The 19,547-nt window shown below is 36.0% G+C and overlaps 1 protein-coding gene across 5 annotated transcripts in view; it reads left to right on the forward strand.

Annotated features, from left to right (window-relative positions):
• The window catches only part of CNTN1 (contactin 1), a 362,253-nt gene that overhangs the window by 197,338 nt on the left and 145,368 nt on the right, over positions 1–19,547 (forward strand). For all 5 annotated transcript variants that reach the window (XM_060657920.3, XM_060657917.3, XM_060657918.3 and 2 more), the window contains 6 exons: positions 2,679–2,811; positions 6,447–6,619; positions 9,024–9,119; positions 11,242–11,448; positions 14,730–14,829; positions 14,986–15,167. In XM_060657920.3, the coding sequence (XP_060513903.1) occupies positions 2,679–2,811; positions 6,447–6,619; positions 9,024–9,119; positions 11,242–11,448; positions 14,730–14,829; positions 14,986–15,167 (891 nt within the window). The remainder of the gene's footprint in view (positions 1–2,678; positions 2,812–6,446; positions 6,620–9,023; positions 9,120–11,241; positions 11,449–14,729; positions 14,830–14,985; positions 15,168–19,547) is intronic.

Here is a 19,547-nt window from a genome sequence, read left to right on the forward strand (position 1 = left end):
TGCATTAAACATCCATTTCCCCTTAAATTTAATGATCTTATGCATTGGTAGTAACAGTAATGACATAAACATCAGGATCGTTATATAAATACAATGTACTTAGAAGATATTTATGAGCTTTAAACTTCTATAAATAATATTTACTTTTACTCTCTACATATCTAGTCTACTTAAATTTTTAAAAATTGTTTGAAAAATTCACACTAAAATTGTCATTGATTGAGGATAGAGTTAAAATAGTAGTCATCTTGTCTTCAAGAAGAGAATCTAAAAATACTGATAAAACTGCACTTCTCTGCTTGTCGTTTTAAGCATTTTCATGTGAATTGGGAAGAAACAAAGCATCTCCAGATCAGCAGGTGTTACTAAATTGTTCCAATCAGAAAAGCTGTGCAATTGGGAGAGACTCAAGGAAGAGCTTATAAAATTGTCCAAGTGGGAAGAAAAATGGCATATGATTTTTATCATGGATATGCACAAGGTCATTTCTTTCAGAGATTGAAAAATCTAGAGCCTACATCCAAATGAAAGTCTCCAGTTATCACAGATTTGGAATTTACTCCTCATTTCCTCTGGTGTGTGATTATATCCCAAAAGGCCAGGAAATACTGGGCATCATCAGGAAAATTATTAGAAGTGAAGCAGAAAACGTTATATGCATTTCTGGCTTTTTACAGCCTCAGGAAGAATATGGAACTAGACACTGCTCACAGCAGGACTTTCACAGTCATTAGCAGAGGGCTTCTGTGAATACCTTGCATTTGTGATCTTATTTATGGTTGTATTGGGCCTGAGGGCCTTGAGAACATATGCCCCTACTCTTTCCTTTCTTGTTTAAATGTTGACCATGTAAACCAAAACATTTTTAAATGTTGATCATGTAAACCAAATAGCTTGCATAAAACAACAGTTTGGAGAAGTACATTGTTGGAACTAAATCTTAGTTTCTATCATTCCTCTGATTCTGATCCAGCAATTTGCTATCTGAAATAGAATGGTGATATGGAATGTAACTGAGGTCTATAAATTCTTGAATGGCAATTTCAGTAATTCCAACTAAAAATGAGTCATCTCCTTTTTAAAATATTTCAGGCAAGTTTAGAAAAATTGTTGCTTCATACTTAGAGAAACTAACTTGAGGATTTTATTAATCAGCTACATGTACCAAATAGGTATTGATACAACGCTAATAACACTAGAACAGGAAGAGTGAATAAAGTGTGGCTTCTTGCTTTTAGAAATTTCATGAGTTGATATACAAATATATACATATACATATAATGATATATGCATAAGATGTACATAAGATGTATAAATTAAATTTTGAAAGGATTGGCAAATGTATGAGAAAGTTGGCAAAATCATTTATTGAATACTGACTGTGAGCCAGGTACACTGCTGTCTTATGTGCATTGTCTCAAAATAATTCTTGCAGTGTCTTAATGGGATAGATTTTATTATCCTCATTTTATGAAGGGTGATATTGAGGCTTGGAGAGTTTAAATAATTTTTCCAAAGACACTGTAAACACTACTGAGGCAATATTTAAATAACATAATAAAACTACTCATTCAGGGAAGCTGGAACAAAGCTCTCATCTTCAAGGTTGTTTTTAGAGAAGACAAAAATGTCTCTGTGGCGTTCACCTTAAACTCTCTTAAAAAATAAATTGGAGGAGTGAACCATAGCTTTGCTCTAGCAGAGACATTTTAATGATCTTATGTAAGAATATCCTCCTTCCTAGCCACACATGCTAGTATTAATTCATATGGGGCATATGGCTCTTAGCTCTTCTCTGTAAGTGCTGCCATATTGATGTCATATGAGTAATTCTCTTCTCGTCTTCCTGCTGTGAAGCATCACTCTCCCCTTCCAGAGAAACAGCTGCTTCCCAACATGGGTATGCTTGTGATGAATTCTAAACCAGTTGGTCAGATCCCATATCCATGTAATTTGTTTATTGACTGTTCTAGATGTTCCTGAGAACAGGCATTGGTCACATGTGTAAAAAAAATAAAACAAAAAAGAAAAAGTGACTCAGGGAAGAGCCTAATTTCCCCAGAGCATCTACAAATTCATTCATTCTCTTATTAAAAAATCATTCAGCACCTATTGTGCTCCAGACTGCTTGACCGCTAGCTGAGAGATTATCGACACAGCCACCTGTTCCAAGCATTTGCAGTCTCGTGGAACAGACAATTGTATCAAGAATCACAGAAGGTGTGTTAAGTACCATAAGCTATGTGAGGAGTTATGAGAGCACAGATGAGGACCAACTGAGGCTAGGGGGGTGGCTTCCTGGAGGAACTAACTACTGTTGCATCATAAAGGACATTTTGAGTATTGATAGGAGGACAAAAATGAGATGATTAGTCTAGAAAGGGGAAAAAACATGTGGCAAAAGCTCAGAGGCATGAAAGCATGACTCATTTGAGGGACTATAAGTAGTTAAGCGTGACAACACTGGGTGCTTTGGGAGATGCAATGAGAGATGGGCAGAGAAGAATTTTGAATAAAGCACCTAAATGTTTCCTCAGAATTATGAAGGCAAATATCTTTGTTCAAATGGGAATGGAGATTCTGTGTTTCTGGCATTTTTTCCAAAATCTTTTTAAACATGTCCAAATTTTCTTTCACTTATAGCAACACAATGTAAAATAATTTTATTTTTCTTGTAGTTTCTGAGGAAGACAAAGGATTTGGACCAATTTTCGAAGAGCAGCCAATCAATACCATTTATCCAGAGGAATCACCAGAAGGAAAAGTTTCACTAAACTGTAGGGCACGAGCCAGCCCTTTCCCAGTTTACAAGTAATGTACCTCACTGCTCTTTTCATAGTGGCGTGTCAGACCAGATTATAGATCAACATCTGTGACCCTGTAATGATAGAAAAAAGTTATAATATAAGCCTGTTAACAAAATACAGGGATATTAACAAAAATATTGGCATACAAGTTATCAAAATAGAGTAGTTTAATGCCCAGATAATAAGTTTCCTTAAATATATGCAAATAATCCACTTACTATTTTCTGCACAGATAATGCCAATGCTTTTTGATATTATCCATTTAAAAATTTTGTAATGGTGATCATGGATTTAACTACATAAAAGGCTATGTGAAAATCATGCACAATTTAAATATACTCATTTGAGAATAAAATGTTCTTATATTCATTGACCTGGATAATGCATACTTACATATTATAGATGTTATTCCTGTATCAACTACATTTAGAGAGCTTGCATTTATAATCCTGAAAGCACCACTTTTTTCAGTAGTATCAAATCTATATTCCAGATAATACAGCAAATTTCTTAAATATCCCTGCCTATTAGACAGTTCATATAAATATATCTCCCTCTTTTTTCTGAGGTACATATTTATATTATAAAAAAAGAACAATGGGTTTTTCTGCTTCAGATGGTTCAGAAAAGTATACTAACAATTCCTAGCCTGATACAATGAATTAGATTAAAAAATCAACCTGACACCAATGGATTTGAATTTCACCTGTGAAATGGTTCCATGAAGACAAAGCAAGTGATTGATGGGGAAATTGGGACTTTAGTGCATTAATGTCAGTTAACTTAATTGAAGGTTGTCACTCAACAAGATTGATTTTCATAGTATTTTTTTCTCAGTAGAAAAACAACTGTCTATTGTTATAAAAAGTCGTTATCAAATTTCATTCTAATTGAATTTATTTTCTCTTGAGTTCAAGAGACTCTCTTAAGTCTCTGGGTTAAATTACAAAATTATTCTTAAAATAAAATATGAGTTTATATACAAAATCACCATCCCTTTGAAATTATTTTTATTGTTTCAATTTCATGCATGGGAGTACAAAATAAATAGACATTTTATAAATTATAAGTAATATGTTTGTTCTGAAAATATTTGATGAGCTAGACTTGTTTCTACCCTTAAGCCATACATAATAGGTGTTTATATACATAGTTATGGGCATGGAATAGTATAACTAATAGGGACTGTAGAGGAGATCTAACCCAAGCACATAGTTTTATAGGAAAGGAAGTTGAATCTTGAATATGTAAACTGACTTGCTTCAGAGTTAGTAATCACAGATCCAGGACTGAAACACAGGTGTTATGGCTTTCAAAGAAACATATAATTTTTTTCAGTATGTGTCTATATAGATAGGTTGATAACATCTCAAATGCTATTTCAGTGATCTCAAAAGCTATTTCGGTGATGCTTATTTTGTGACACTTTGTCCTTGACACTCATACATGGAAACTTAGCAGATCAGTCTATGGGCTGAAATGGAGACACCATAACAGAAGAGATTGTTCTCAGATAGTGTTCTAGAAATGGGAGTTTCTTACTGTGTTCAACCCCTTCCCAACCCCACAGACACAGTAAGAAGCAAAACTTTGCATAACTGCAACTTAATACACATTGATTAACAACTCCCTTTTTTCTCTTCTCTCCAGTCTCTGGCATCCACCATTCTATACTTTGCTTCGCTAGTTTCACTATTATAGATACCTTACATAAGTAGATCTCATATTAAGCGTTCTTATCAAAATTTAAAATGTAAAAATAAGAGAGAAAGCTTTGCTTGACAAATATATCACCAACTCCCTTCCATAGGTTGTACCAGCACTGAATGCCTAGGATGAGTGTGGCCTCCTGACCTTGCACCTTAATATAGAGAGCTGGAAGGAGAAGTAGATGTTTAATTCTGTTATGAAGGCAGTCTGCATTTGACAACAAGAAAGAAAGAAAGAAAGAAAGAAAGAAAGAAAGAAAGAAAGAAAGAAAGAGGAAGGGGGGAAGGGAGGAAGAGAGGAGGGAAGGGAGGGAGGAAAGAAGGAAGGAAGAAAGAGAGGAAGGGAGGGAGGAAGAAAGGGAAGGAAAGAAAGAATTCAGCTCATGATGCAGCGTGTCTGAAAAGAACATTTGAAGTTTTTAAAATTTACTTAAAATTCAGAGTGAGCCATACTAACCTTGGTCATCATGCAATGTGTCATTCACACAGTAGTTTTATATTTATGACATATTCCATGGTAATGTCTTATTCATGGCAACACCCTGAAAGGCACAGCAGGGAACCTTACCTTTTACTCATCAGCCTTGAAGCTTTCATCATCTTGCTTTGACCCCCAAAATAATAAGAATGCTAATTAAATTGCATTTAAAACTGTTTGAAAGGAGTTACAAGAATGGTGTGTATTCCTGAAAGTAAAGTAAACCAGTGAACCTACCCAAACGTAGCAAAACTTAATCATTATATAACCTAAAAGGCAGAATCAAATGTACTGGAGAAGAATTAATGCAATAAGCAAAAATTTGGAGTCATCATAGTGGAAAAACAAAATAAAATTGGAATTGCTCAACAAGGAAACCCATTGCCTTGGCAAGTGCTAAACAACTTGACAATGGATTGTTCAAGTAGGGCCAACATTGCCATCAAACTGGGGGGAAGGAAGATTTATTCATTGGGTTGGAATTTGGGAGGCTTTCAAAATGCAAAAGCCCAGTTTTCTGGGTTTGCTTTTAAATTACGTCCTATATTATAAAAGTTAAAACTAAAAATGTTCCAGTAATTTGATTTAATAAAAAGTATTCTAAAATGTTTAGGCTTTTTTTGGTAAGATTCTAACCCTAATTAGAAGTGTGCAAGGCAATGAGCCATGAGGCCCCAGCCCACTAATTGACCATGGCTCTTGCCTGTGACATTGCTGAAGACATGGACCCTGATACAGAATGAGTATGTATATTACACAGATGGTCAGCTTAATTGAAAACTATTTTCTACATTTATTCTTCTCATAATCTCACCAAGGAAGTTAGATTCCTGTTTTTAGTCAATTTATTTATAACACAATCCCCTAAATACACCTGCAATTGTATATTGGCTTGGAAACAAAAGATCCAATTGATTTTTGCAATTTTCAAATTGTGTGATCGACCTCTAGTGGTCAGAATGTGACATTTATTCAGTAGAACCCTGACTTCAATTAGTTTTATTGAAAAATTATTTTGATATATAGAATCAGAAATTTATATTTTATTTTTTTACTAGAGTAATGCATTAATATTTTATGCAACACATCTGGATATGCATGAATCTTACTAGTACATAGATGATTATCATTTATAATCTATGTATATCTGCTAAGAAACCAATTAATGTAGCAAAATTCAGTGAAATATATGTCTCTGCAGATGTCTTATTAATAAAGAGAAAATGTTTCATGCACTTTAACATTTACCTTTATGTGCCTGATCTAAATCATAAATTATGAGCCCAGCGACCCAGAATTACAGGGTGTGAAGAAATACCATACCAAGTCATCTACTTAATCATCTGATTTCACATGGAGCCATACCCATATTATTTTAGAATGACATTGGCCCAGTATGCTATTTGCAGGCCTCATGACCTTTGATATGACATTTGTTTTTCTTTCTCATAGATGGAGAATGAATAATGGGGATATTGACCTGACAAGTGATCGGTACAGTATGGTAGGAGGAAACCTGGTTATCAACAACCCTGACAAACAGAAAGATGCTGGAATATATTACTGTTTGGCATCAAATAACTATGGGATGGTCAGAAGCACTGAAGCAACCCTGAGCTTTGGATGTAAGTGACTGTAACTTTAACATGGTCAAGTGTATTTAGGTGAAGTAAAAATTAGATGTCATCATAAGAGTCAATAAGAAAAATCAAGATGAAAAGAAAATGAAAGAAAGGATCCATAGATAAAGTGGGTCTTATATGATCACATTTAAAACTGTGTGGAGAGGGGCGCCTGGGTGGCTCAGTCGGTTAAGCATCCTACTTTGGCTCAGGTCAAGATCTCACCTCTCATGAGTTTGAGCCCCATGTTGGGTTTTGTGCTGACAGCTCAGAGCCTGGAGCCTGCTTTAGATTCTGTGTCTCCCTCTCTCTCTGCTCACACTCTGTCTCTCTCTTTCTCTCTCAAAAATAAATGTAAAAAAATTTTAAAAAAAGATTGTGGAGAGAAAATTTCAAGAGTGAAGCATCGTGAAACAAAGGCCATGTTCTGTGGGATTTTGAATAACTTTCTAAAAACTAGTTTCAGTGGAAGTGTCAAGCCATGTGTTCTCAATGGAAGCTTTTGGGGGCAGAAACCATCTTCGAAATTGTAACTAACAGTTTCTGTTCTCTAAAGTTCAACTCTACCTGACAGAATCTTAATCCATAGTACTTAATTTACCTTATTAAGAATACATTAAATTAAATTAATTAAATTATTTTAAGTTTAAAATATTCTCCTTATGGAGGCAGTTGTGAAAAAATACCTTCAGGAACCTTGTGCTAAACTTAAAGATAGAAGCTATTCTAGAAGAAAATTGCACATTGAAAGAGGGGTTGGGCTAGATGATCTCCAGTATGTGATTTTATAAGTTAGCACTTAAATCCTTTGCAAAATCAATTATAGGATGAAAACCATGTTTTTTAATCAAAAAAAATTGTTATAATGTTTATTTATTTTGGAGATAGAGACAGAATACAAGCAGGGGAGGGGCAGAGAGAGAGACTGAGACAGATTCTCAGGGTCCAGGTACTAGCTGTCAGCACAGATCTCCATGCAGGGCTTGAACTCATGAACCGTGAGATCATGACCTGAGCCAAAGCCGGACGCTTAACCGACTGAGCCACCCAGGCACCCTGAAAACTATGTTTTAAGAGGACCCATGTGGCAGTGATTACCAGAGGGTGTGAACAGTCAGACTCAATTAATGTGGCCACAGTTGGAATATAAATAATAAACCCAGTCCTTGAAGAAACAATAGAACAATTGCATTGCATTGAAGAAAAAGGAACCTAAATAATTTTTTAAAAGGAAAGTCAAGTCAAAGGGCAGAAACATTCTGCTTTCTTTAATAATGGAATGGGATCAAGTAAAACCAATTTCAAAGTTGGGAGGAAGCATTTAAATAGTGACATTAAGTTATCATTGTTGAAATGTCAGCTAAGTATTTGAGGATGGGGTTGGCATTCAAGTGAGGCATCAGGATGAGAGATATATATCTGAAGGGCTCTCTGCAAAAAGGTAATAATTAGAATGATGACTTTTCTGAGATACAAATATATTCAGAGAGGTAACAGTTTGATTTTATAATTCACGTACTGAGAAGTAGGAGATGAGGCAGGGCTGAAACAGAATGAGCATGAGTAAAACAAATAAAGAATAAAATAGAGTATCATGAGGGGTGCCTGAATGGCTTAGTCAGTTAACCATCTGACTTCAGCTCATGTCATGATCTCGTGGTCTGTGGTTCAAGCCCTGTGTTAACAGCTCAGAGCCTGGAGCTTGCTTCAGGTTCTGTGTCTCCCTCTCTCTCGGTCCCTCCCCCACTCATGCTCTGTCTCTCCCCATCTCTCAAAAATGAATAAGTGTTAAAAATTTTTCAAAAATAATATAAAAAATAGAGTATCATGAAACTAAACAAAATGTGAATTCTAAGTAAACAGAAAAGAATGAAGATGAGACGAGACTAAGGAAAACTCAGAATTTGAAAAGGAGAAAAAGTTGGTGACTAGGATCCTGCCATTCATCCTGTTCCTTCACCCCCTTGGAGTCCTCCCCTTGGGAAGAGAAATAGACTTTTCAAATGAGTTTGGGACTCCAAGTCACTCCTCTTTACTTATTTGGTAGAATCCTGGTTTTGTCTGAGCCAATTGTATTTCCAGATGGAAATTACTTACTGAGATTGAAATTACCTTACTAAGATTCTACCTAAACTTGAAGCAAAGGTTGAGGATATTTGTAATCTTCAGGGTTGTTAGCACACTTACGTAGGCCGATACTAATATCCAGTTGCTGGAGTTCCTCACAGAAGTCTTTTAGAGTCTATGCAAATGCCAGCATATAAAAGCAGAATTGACTCGCACAGGCTCCACCAAAGCAACTGAGAAGTATCATATCCAAAAATGAGTTAGTAGGTAAAAGATATACTTTAATGAAAATCTCTATTGACTGGAGAGTGAATGTTTTCCTTTTTGCTTTCATAATTAGATCTTGACCCTTTCCTACCTGAGGAGCGTCCTGAGGTCAGAGTGAAAGAAGGGAAGGGAATGGTGCTTCTCTGTGATCCTCCCTACCATTTTCCAGGTAAACTAAGTTCCTCTGTGACTGTAAGCATCTGTGCAATGAATGCATCAGTTTTAATTTTCTTAACAATAATGGTACATTTATGATTAAATAAGACTCCATATTTGTCTAACCTTGTAATGTATCACTTAATATTGGTTATAGACTCTTCTAGGCTCTTTAGTCACTTGGCCCTAATTCCAAAGGTCTGGAATCATATTGGTTTATAAACAACATATATGTTAGATTATGCCCTTATTAACATTCTTGTTACACAGGAGAAAATATGATAGACTATTTACAAATTATTTTAAAAATAGAACAGTGCTGGTCAGTCATTTCATTAAAAGTATTATATCTATAGTATACTGTGAATTATATAAATGCTTGAAAAGGATAAAGACATAATAAATTACTAATCTTTTTAGGGAATCTATCTGCAAGAATAATCATCCAATTTAGAAAGGGGTTAAATTGTCATCTGTAACAAGATTCAGCCTTTGAATACAGGTTTTCTGTGCTTTGATATGGCTAAAAGAGAAGCCACCAAGTGCTAATTAAAAGATGAACACTTTATATACTTTCATTAATTTTCATTTGCTTTTTTTATAAAATATCTTCTTGAAACAATATATAAACACTACTTTTCACAGTGGAAAAAAAACAATGTTTTATATTCTAATATTATGGCATAAATTTGTCTTTAAAGACCTTCATAGAGAATATATTCTATTACAATTATATGTATATCAAGTCTGGTTGTTTATATACCAAATATCAGTAGTTTTCTCTCTAATAAAACAGGAGAAATACTATTAAATGCTAAATATAGGAAGAACATAGAATTCAAAATGATGTAACAACCTTCCTATGAGAGAGTAATCTTTTACTATGAAGAACTGCTAAAACTACGGGGAAAAAATCCCCTGATCTCCATAGCATTTCCCACAAACAAAGGTAATGATCATAAATAGCCAATGACTACATTTGACTACATTCAGCACTGGATGGGCTTCATTTAACCACTCATTCATTCAACAAATCTCTTGTGAGCACCTGTTATACAATTACGTGTGCCAGGCACTGTGTATGCCGCAAGAATACCTATTTGAGTAAAACAGGAAAATCCACTTGCCCTCAGGGATTTGCTACAGGAAGAGACAGCCAACAGACAAGATCCATAGTTAACAGGTATAGCTTTTCCAAGATTCCATTTGAACTACATTCCTACCAAGATATTGGTAGTAGGTAAGCTCCAGGGTGGAAAATTAATTCAGGGAAGGGAAAGAGTAAGTGTTAAAGGGATAGCTGAACTCTTATAAGGGACATTGCTGTGAAGGTAACTTTGAATAAAGCCCTGAAGGAAATGAAGAAGCTAACAGTGCAGATGTCTGAGATAAGGGCATACCAGGCGGATGCAGCAGCAGGAACAAGGGGTGAGATGGGACTATGGAGGGAGATCAAGGAAGTCAGGGTGACTGAAATAGACCGAATGAGGTAGAAGGTAGTAAGAAATGAAATTGGAGAGATACAAGAGCTGTATCACATGGGACCTTATAATTCATAGTGATTACACTGGCTTTAACTAGAGTGAGATTTACATTGGAGGGCTTAGACCAGAGAAGTCCAATGACATTGCTTAAGTTATAGAAAGATGAGTCTGGCTGCTGTTTTAAGAAAAGACTTAATGGAAATTCATTTCTAAATCTGTTATTCAAAATAGGAGTGCAAAAGGAAAAAGATATAAAGACACAGTGTGGTTAACAATCTTCATTTTATTTTTAAAATGCATTAAGGAAGATGGGTCATGAAATTTTGGAATTTCCTATATTAATGCAGGGTCTGATTCTACTTACCAATCATGAAATTCTAAGCAAAACATTTAACCTCTCTGAGTCTCATTTAGCCTATCAGTGAAATCGAAGTAAGAATATTAATAGTCCATACAATACTTGAGAGAGAAAGAGAGATACCATTGCTTATCGCCATGCTTATATTTACTCAAAAAAATATGGTAGCTTTTGGAAAAAGCACTGTTTGTCTTGGCTTACATCCAACATTTGTTCTGCAATAGCCTAGTTTAGATAATGCCTTAGCTTACTGCTAGAAAACAACAGTTTTAAGAGACAATATTTTCTTCCAGATGACCTTAGCTACCGCTGGCTTCTAAATGAATTTCCTGTATTTATCACAATGGATAAACGAAGATTTGTGTCTCAGACAAATGGAAATCTCTACATTGCAAATGTCGAGGCATCAGACAAAGGCAATTATTCCTGCTTTGTATCCAGTCCTTCTATTACAAAGAGTGTGTTCAGCAAATTTATCCCACTCATTCCACTACCTGAACGTAAGTATTTTGTTACACACTATTTTTGCAGATTGTCTGCTTATGGAGTACTTACAATATGAAAAGAAATATCCAGTGGGAAGACTTGTTGGCTGCCCAGTCAGGGCAAACAGAAGATACACAAACAGAAGACTTTGAAAGTCTTGGTCATTACTTAGTTTTTCTGATGGAGATTTACATGTTAAAAGTGCCCTAAGATGGCAGAGAATGTGTAGGGACTGATTCATTAGCCTAATACCCATATATTGGTTACAGTGGGAATCACTGACCTCTGCTTTTATTCTCATGTCCATTCAAAGCTTTTAGTAACTTAATGAAAGAGAACAAATGATTAGATCAAAACAAGCTCTAGTGATTATAGAATTAGGAAATAAATGCAGTTTTATTACTTTGATATTTTAAGGAACTATTTACATGAAGCAAATCAGTGTATGTATTGCCTTTATGCTATAAGTAAGTAGCATGGGGTATCACTATCATGATGCCATAATTGATGATCACTGACAGACCTGAATGGCATTTCCAAGATTCTAGTTGAACAGCATTCCTTATTTTAATGCATCACTTCCTAAGAAAATCAGACTCCAACATATTTGCTTACTTCCCATTGTTTTTATCATAGTCCTCCTGTTACCACTCACATCAGTGAGTTCAGGCTTCTGAAGAAATACTGGGAATTGTTGTTCACAGACCTAGGCTTGGTTCCTGCCTCTATTCTAAATAAGAAATGGGGAAAATGTCATCATATCACTGTGGCTGCATTTTTTCTACTCAAGATTGTGGTCACGTAGTTGGTATTCAATAAATATTTTTTGACTTCTGGCTCTTTTTTCTCTCCACAATCTTGGAGATACTTGAGATCTACTACCTCATAGAATCATAAGGAGCCAGCATGTAAAAACTTCTATAGGTTTCTTTCTTATTCTAACCCAGAAGTTCATCTCATCTATTTATTTCTTACTAGCATCTCTGTGGAAGAAGTGTTTCTCTTCCTGTTCTAGCTAATTCTTCCAGTTGCACTAGTTCATTTACCATTTGATTCATTTAGAGACTTCACTATATCATTTAATTCCTGCTTTTTTTTTCAGAATCTTTATTCTCCATTCATTTCCCTCTGTGCATTCTTTTGTATTAACTGCAAACCATCTTGACAATTTCTTATTTGCTAAATCCAAAGTATACTTTTCAGTTCTGAATTTGTATGAACTTTGACACTGTTGATCTCCTATGCTTCTCTTGAACTCTTCTTTCTTTTCCTAATTTTCCCAGCTCCTTCCTTCCCGTTATCTTCCACCTGCCTCTCTGACAAATTCTATGCAGTACCCTTCCCCAGATCTTCCTCCTTCTTATATTTCTCTCTAATCTTTTTTCAGATATTCTTACCAATTTATGCCTTTCGACAGCAGCACTATGGAGATGAGTCCACATTCTTATATCTAAAACTTTTCTCTTTGTTTAGGACTTAATTCTACCTACCTCCTAGGGTTGTCATACAGAATGTTTTTGAGAATGTTAAGTTCAAAATGTTCCAGACACATCTGTCATCTCATGTCTAAAACTTCTAGTGTTCTTCATCTTGTTTGGTGGTATTGTCATATCTCTACTATCTCAGAATAGCATTTTTAATCATCAAGTCCTGTCCTCTCCTCATCCTCCAGATAGCTAATTCAGTGGTCTGCAGCTAGTACGTAAGCACTTGGGAGGTTTGCGGAAATGTACAACCCAGAAATACTAATTCAGCAGGTCTGGGATGTGACCCAGGAATTTGTAGGTTCAGTAAGCATCCCCAGTGATTACAATGAATTGGATCTTTTATCTATGGGTTGTAAAAACATTGACCCAAAGAGCAGTCCTGTTGATTCTGCCTCTGAAAGACAGCTTTGACCAGTTCTTTCCTTTTTATTCCTACTGCTCAAGTCCTCATCTGTTTTGCCTGAAGTAATGACAAAGCCTTCCTTAGATACTCTTCTAAAATTCTCTTCTCCATGTTCCATTCTTTAAAACTTCCAACAAGATTTTCTACTTAAACCAAAGGTGATATTCATATAAATTCTCTTTCCCAAACGCACTGGCAGTTAATCACCAAGGAAATTATTCTCAAAATGTTTAATGTCACAGTTTCAAGCCTTCTAGATAATAGATTCAAGCTCATCTTCAACACATATATTTTGTGAATTCCTACACTTAAAAAAAAAATTCCCTGCTTACTCCTGAAACTTTGTTTTAATATGTTGTTTCCTCAACCCGAACTGGTCTAGTGAATTCAAATACTCTTCTTGCCTGAAATTCCCATAGGCCCTGCATAATCAACCATCCTCCTTAGCTGCCACCCTTTCAGACCACTTATTTTTGTTTTGACTTGTATTTTCAGTCATTGTGTATCTATTTGTCTCTCTAGTATCAATGAAGTGCAAAGTACCATTCATACTATAATCTTAAACCATGCATTTTGCCTTTCTGAGCCTGTTTCTGTGACTGTAAGATTGAGGGAATAAAGCATCTCTCAGTACAGATGTGCTCAAAACATTCAATAAGGTAACTATATTGATAAGCACAGTGTTGTCTGAATAAAACTTTTCTTCATTCCCTCTCTCCTTCCCTCTTTTCAACTTATTTCCCTTTTGCCATATGCATGTCTTTCTTCTTTTCTCCCTCTTTTGTCGCCTGGCCTCTTTATTTTACACTCTTCTCTCTTCCTTCTACCCTTCTCCCTCATGTCCCTTGTCCTTTCTCTTCCTTCCTGAGTCTCATTTAGTGCCTGGCACAGTGTTTCACACATTTTTGATGCTCTTTAAGACTTCTTAAAAATTTTTTTTTATATTTATTTTTGAGACAGGGAGAGACAGAGCATGAACAGGGGCGGGTCAGAGAGAGGGAGACACAGAATCCGAAACAGGCTCCAGGCTCTGAGCTGTCAGCACAGAGCCCAATACGGGGCTTGAACTCACGGACCGCGAGATCATGACCTGAGCCGAAGTCGGCCACTTAACTGACTGAGCCACCCAGGCGCCCCTTGAAAAATTTTTTTAGTGAATTGAGTAAAATTAGTTACACAGCTTGAGAATGAGTCCATATGATTGGAAATGCTAGATGAAATTTATGCTATATACATACTATGCATAAACAAATACGTCTATGCATTGTGATATGGTCAGATAGTTCCCAGTACTTGAGAAATGTCTTCCATACTGAAGTAATTCTATCAAAATTACAATATTGAAAAAAAACTCTTTTCATTCTGCCTAATAATTAGTGGATATTTGTATTTTTCTTGACATTAGGAACAACAAAACCATATCCTGCTGATATCGTAGTTCAGTTCAAGGACATTTATGCATTGATGGGCCAAAATGTGACATTAGAGTGTTTTGCGCTTGGCAAGTAAGTATACTTATATTTTTTATTAACATATATAGAAATATATTAATTTTTGTACCATTTAGGAAATAAATGATGTAAGTGTTTAGCTATAGAGAAACAAAGTAATTTACTTTGAAATGTTGTGGACCATTAGCTTTTGTTATCTCCTATTTAAAGTCCCGTTCCTGATATCCGATGGCGGAAGGTCCTAGAACCAATGCCAAGTACTGCTGAGATCAGCACCTCTGGGGCTGTCCTCAAGATCTTCAATATTCAGCTAGAAGATGAAGGCACATATGAATGTGAGGCTGAGAACAATAGAGGAAAGGATAAACACCAGGCAAGAATTTATGTTCAAGGTAGACATGTTATTTTAATTTTCTGTAAATTGCATCAGTATCTTATTTATAGCCATTTCCATACTTGAAAAGCTAGTATATAATAGTTTAAAAACAGTGATGTATCTTATATTATGCAAAAAGGTGAAATATTTATCCATCTAATGAAGTCACAAATATGGCTTATAAAAGTTATAAACTTCTATTAGCATCATACTAACACCAATGGATTCATAGTAGTGTTCTTGATAATTTTCTGAAAATACAATTGATGTAACTTGTTGACTCCCTTCCTTGTTCTTTTTTTTTCCCCAATACCTTTTTATTTGTAGAAGAAACTATGCATTATGACTCAGGCTAAGCCACTGACTTGCAAACTCAAGTATGCTTCAAAATCACCTGGAGGGCTTGTTAAAACACAGATTGCTGGTTCCCAGAGTTTCTGAGTTAGAAAGTTCTATCTAGGGCCCATGAATCTGTATTTCTAACAAGTTCCTAAAAGATGCTAATGCTACCAGACCAGGAGCCACAGTTTGAGAACCTCCTTTTTTCCAAAAGAGGAAAAAAAAATTTTTTTGAAGCAATTTTCTTGGTCAAGTGTTTGATTCAGACACACACACGCACACCCACACACACGCACACACACACACTTACATTTAGGGGGATAGAATGTTGTGTTTCAGGGACCACTTGAAACTTTTCAGGCTGAAATCATTTCTGTATTATTGTACAATATAAAACTTAAAGATCACAACTAAGCAAACATCTAAGGTTTCAGTAAGCCCATTCATTTAAAGGATAAGCATCCATTGAGTGTCTACTCAGAGACACACACTATGACAGGAACAAGTGGAACTAGATAAGAGAAATACTCTCTCTGTCCTCTGTCCAGGATTCATACTGTTTTCATACTATATACAAACCTCTACATTTATACCAGTATACACAAGCAAATGAACATATGCCTCCATACACATGTGAGAACCAAACTGTGATATCAGAATGGGGAAGGGGCATTGTGGCTCCTACCCAGACCCAGGCCTCTGTCTATACAGGGATGAAGTAAGTGCCTCCAATGACTTAACACATGAAGTCTCACCACCACTATCCCATAGAATTCACCAGGATTAGGCTCTTTTTGCCTTTACCCTGTTAATTCCATTTGGCACAGAAAGCCACGCACTCCAGGCCTCCCTTATCATCTGAACTTAACACCTACACAGCTCTGCACATGTCCTTCTCAGTCTCCATCTCATCCCCATCCCTAACTTCTGAAACCTTTGTACCATACTTTCTACAACACACAGGCTGCTATCATCGCAATCCCCTATATTCTCAACTTCTCTATAACTTCTACTCTGAACTTCTCACTTAACGAAAACATGGTTCTCCCTTAAAGACACTGCTTCCCCTGTAATCCTCTCAGGCAGTGGCTAATTTTCTTCCACAGCTTTCATTCCCTTTGGCTTGCAGTATACCTGCTCTTCTTGTTCCATCTCTTTTCCTTTAAATGTCCAGTTAACTATCTGTCAGGACAAACCCCCTCATTTCTCTAAGGATTTTGCTCTTGGCAGCTCTTACAAACCAGAACACTACTCTTTACATTCTTAGTGACATCAAAATCAACTTAGACTATGATTATCTTTAGTAGTTTGGCCTCTCAGTTCTATTGAACTCCTCTTCCCTGATGATCCGTTCCCATGGCCACACTTCAGACCTCAATGTTACCAAAAAGTACAATCCCTTTATTTTTTTAATGTTTATTTATTTTTAGATAGGGGTGTGGGGACAGAGAGGGAGAGAGAGAGAGAATCCCAAGTAGGCTATACATTCAGCATGGACCCGATACGGGGCTTAATCTCATGGTCAACTGTGAGATCATGACCTGAGCCAAAATCAAGAGTTAGACACCTAAGTAACTGAGCCATCCAGATGCCCCCCTCCAAATTACAATCCCTTTATAATCTCAATTTCACACATTTCTTTCAAACCACTATCTCCTATCTTTCTAGTTCAGTCTCTCTAATACCCTTGGACTCTACCAGGAACTGTAACCAATTAATCTAGCCACGGTTTAACATTCTTTCACTTCCTCTAACCTCTACCCATCTCTTCCCTAAACCTGTGATCATTCATAACTGTTCCCCTGCACTCCTCCACAATGCACTCACCACCTTCTGTTTTGTCTTACTACATTTGTAAAAGGCTAACCCCGGAAAAATCGAGGTTTTTGCCTACAGTGCCTGAACCAGGAGCTAGAATATGACTTGAGATAAACATCACCATACTTATTAGAGCATTTTAAATTATTCATCATTAACTTCAAGTGGGCCCTCGGTGCTGCCTGGCAATTATATTTTACTTCCACAGGCCCACTTACTCTTGCAGTCCCTTAGATGACCTACTCATGCCTTCACAGTTTACTTCAAACCCTAACACCTCCTCCTTCAACCTTACTCTCAGCTGATAACTTGGCTTCTTCTTTCACTGAGAAAATGAAAGGTCAAGTTAGAACTTCCACAGGCTCCCACTCCACATCTATCCAATACCTTTACCCATATCTCATTGCTATGGATTCAGCTGCTATCTGAGGCCGACACCTCTACTCTGTGCTTGATTGTACTCTCCTACTTCCTTAAGGCTGTTGTTCCAGCAATTCCCTCTCCGGCGAAAGTAATCATTTTTTTCAATGGATCATTCTCATCAGTGTATAGTGGTCTTGTTTCCTACTTCTTTAAAATATTTTTAACTCTGGCTGCTGCTCCATTCCCCTTCTTCTTGTCTCCCTGACAGATTTGGCTATACTTTCTAAATATGCTGTGGTCAATTTTTCTTCTTTTTAAAATTCACTCTTGTTTGAGTCTCATACCTACCTCCCTGCTGGAATCTTGTCTTGATCACCAATGACGTCATGTTGCTGAAGCAAATGGCCACTTCGCAGCTGTGTCTTACCTGATCCAGCAGCAACAGACGCCCCTGCTGACTGTGCTGTCCTCCACTGTCCGCTCTCTGTGCTTCGCATCTGGGATCCATACTTTGCTAACATCCTTATGCACCACTTGCATTCTCCTCCTCAATCCATATGCCCTTCGAACATGGGAGCAAGCAGGGTTTGTCTCTGAAAATCTTCTCTATTTCCTCACAACCTTGGTGATTTCATCTATGATCATGGCTTTAATTAGGCTCTAGCACCTGAAAATTCTGACCCAGATACTTTCTTGGAACCCTAGACTTGTATATTCAGTACCCCAACAAAATTCACTTGATACATATCAAGTATACATAGGTGACCTCCAGAAGAGAGAAAAATTCTGGTTAGAGTCTTACATTATATTTTTTAAATAAAGCTGGCATTCTACCAGGTTTCTAGTGCTTATAGATCTGTTTTTATTCAGTGTACTAAGAAAACTATGATCCAGGTTCTTAGCCGAGTAGAGTTCTAAACTATATAATGTCTAATTCTTTAGAAGAGTCAAGGTGACAGCAGATATTTGTAAGGGAATCTTATTAAGGGAACTATTATTGTTCCTTTACTAATGAAACACTCAGTTTTTATCTTTTGGTGTAATCAAACAACCAGTTTACAAAATTAAATCATAGTCAGGCTGATTCCATTATTTATTCTTATTGTATTTTTTAATGTGATATCTTGTGTGTTAGAGTCCAAGGCATGAAAGGTGCTCATATTCCTGTTTTATGTATTGCCAAGATTGTCTAAAAAATAAAACCTCTCTCAATTAACATTCTTATCAATATTTAATTTTTATAACTGTCTACATATGTTACCAAAATGTAATGATAAGTGAAAATATACTAAATCAGATTATTGTGTTATAAATACACACACGCACATAATCTTGATGGGATTATATCTAGTGAGATCATAAAAATGTTTTATACTCTTTATTATTTATATGTATTAAATACTTTCTATAAGACATGTATATTATTTTGTCATAAAATTAATATATCAAAGTTTTCTTTTTTAAAGAAAATAAAATATTCTCCTCCACTCACAATTAATTCTCTATTCCTACCTCCTTTATTTTATATCAATTTATTTACCTACAGTTATTTATTTATTTATTTATTTATTTATTTATTTATTTATTTATTTATAAGAGAGAAAGAGGGAGCACAAGTGGGGGGTGGCAGACAGAGAAGGGAACACAAAATCTGAAGCAGGCTGTGTCCTGACAACAGAGAGTCCAATGTGGGGCTTGAATTCACAAACCGTGAGATCATGACCTGAGCCAAAGTCAGAGGCTTAACCGACTGAGCCACCCAGGCACCCCTACGTACATTTATTGAAACTATTTAACTTAAATACTCAAAAAAATGTCATAGTGTCCATTTGCTTGCTCTCTAGAAATATTTACTTGTGGTATGGGAAATACTTAG

The sequence above is a fragment of the Panthera onca genome, chromosome B4 (genome assembly GCF_046562875.1).
Source record: "Panthera onca isolate mPanOnc1 chromosome B4, mPanOnc1 haplotype 2, whole genome shotgun sequence".
NCBI classification, from domain to species: Eukaryota; Metazoa; Chordata; class Mammalia; order Carnivora; family Felidae; genus Panthera; species Panthera onca.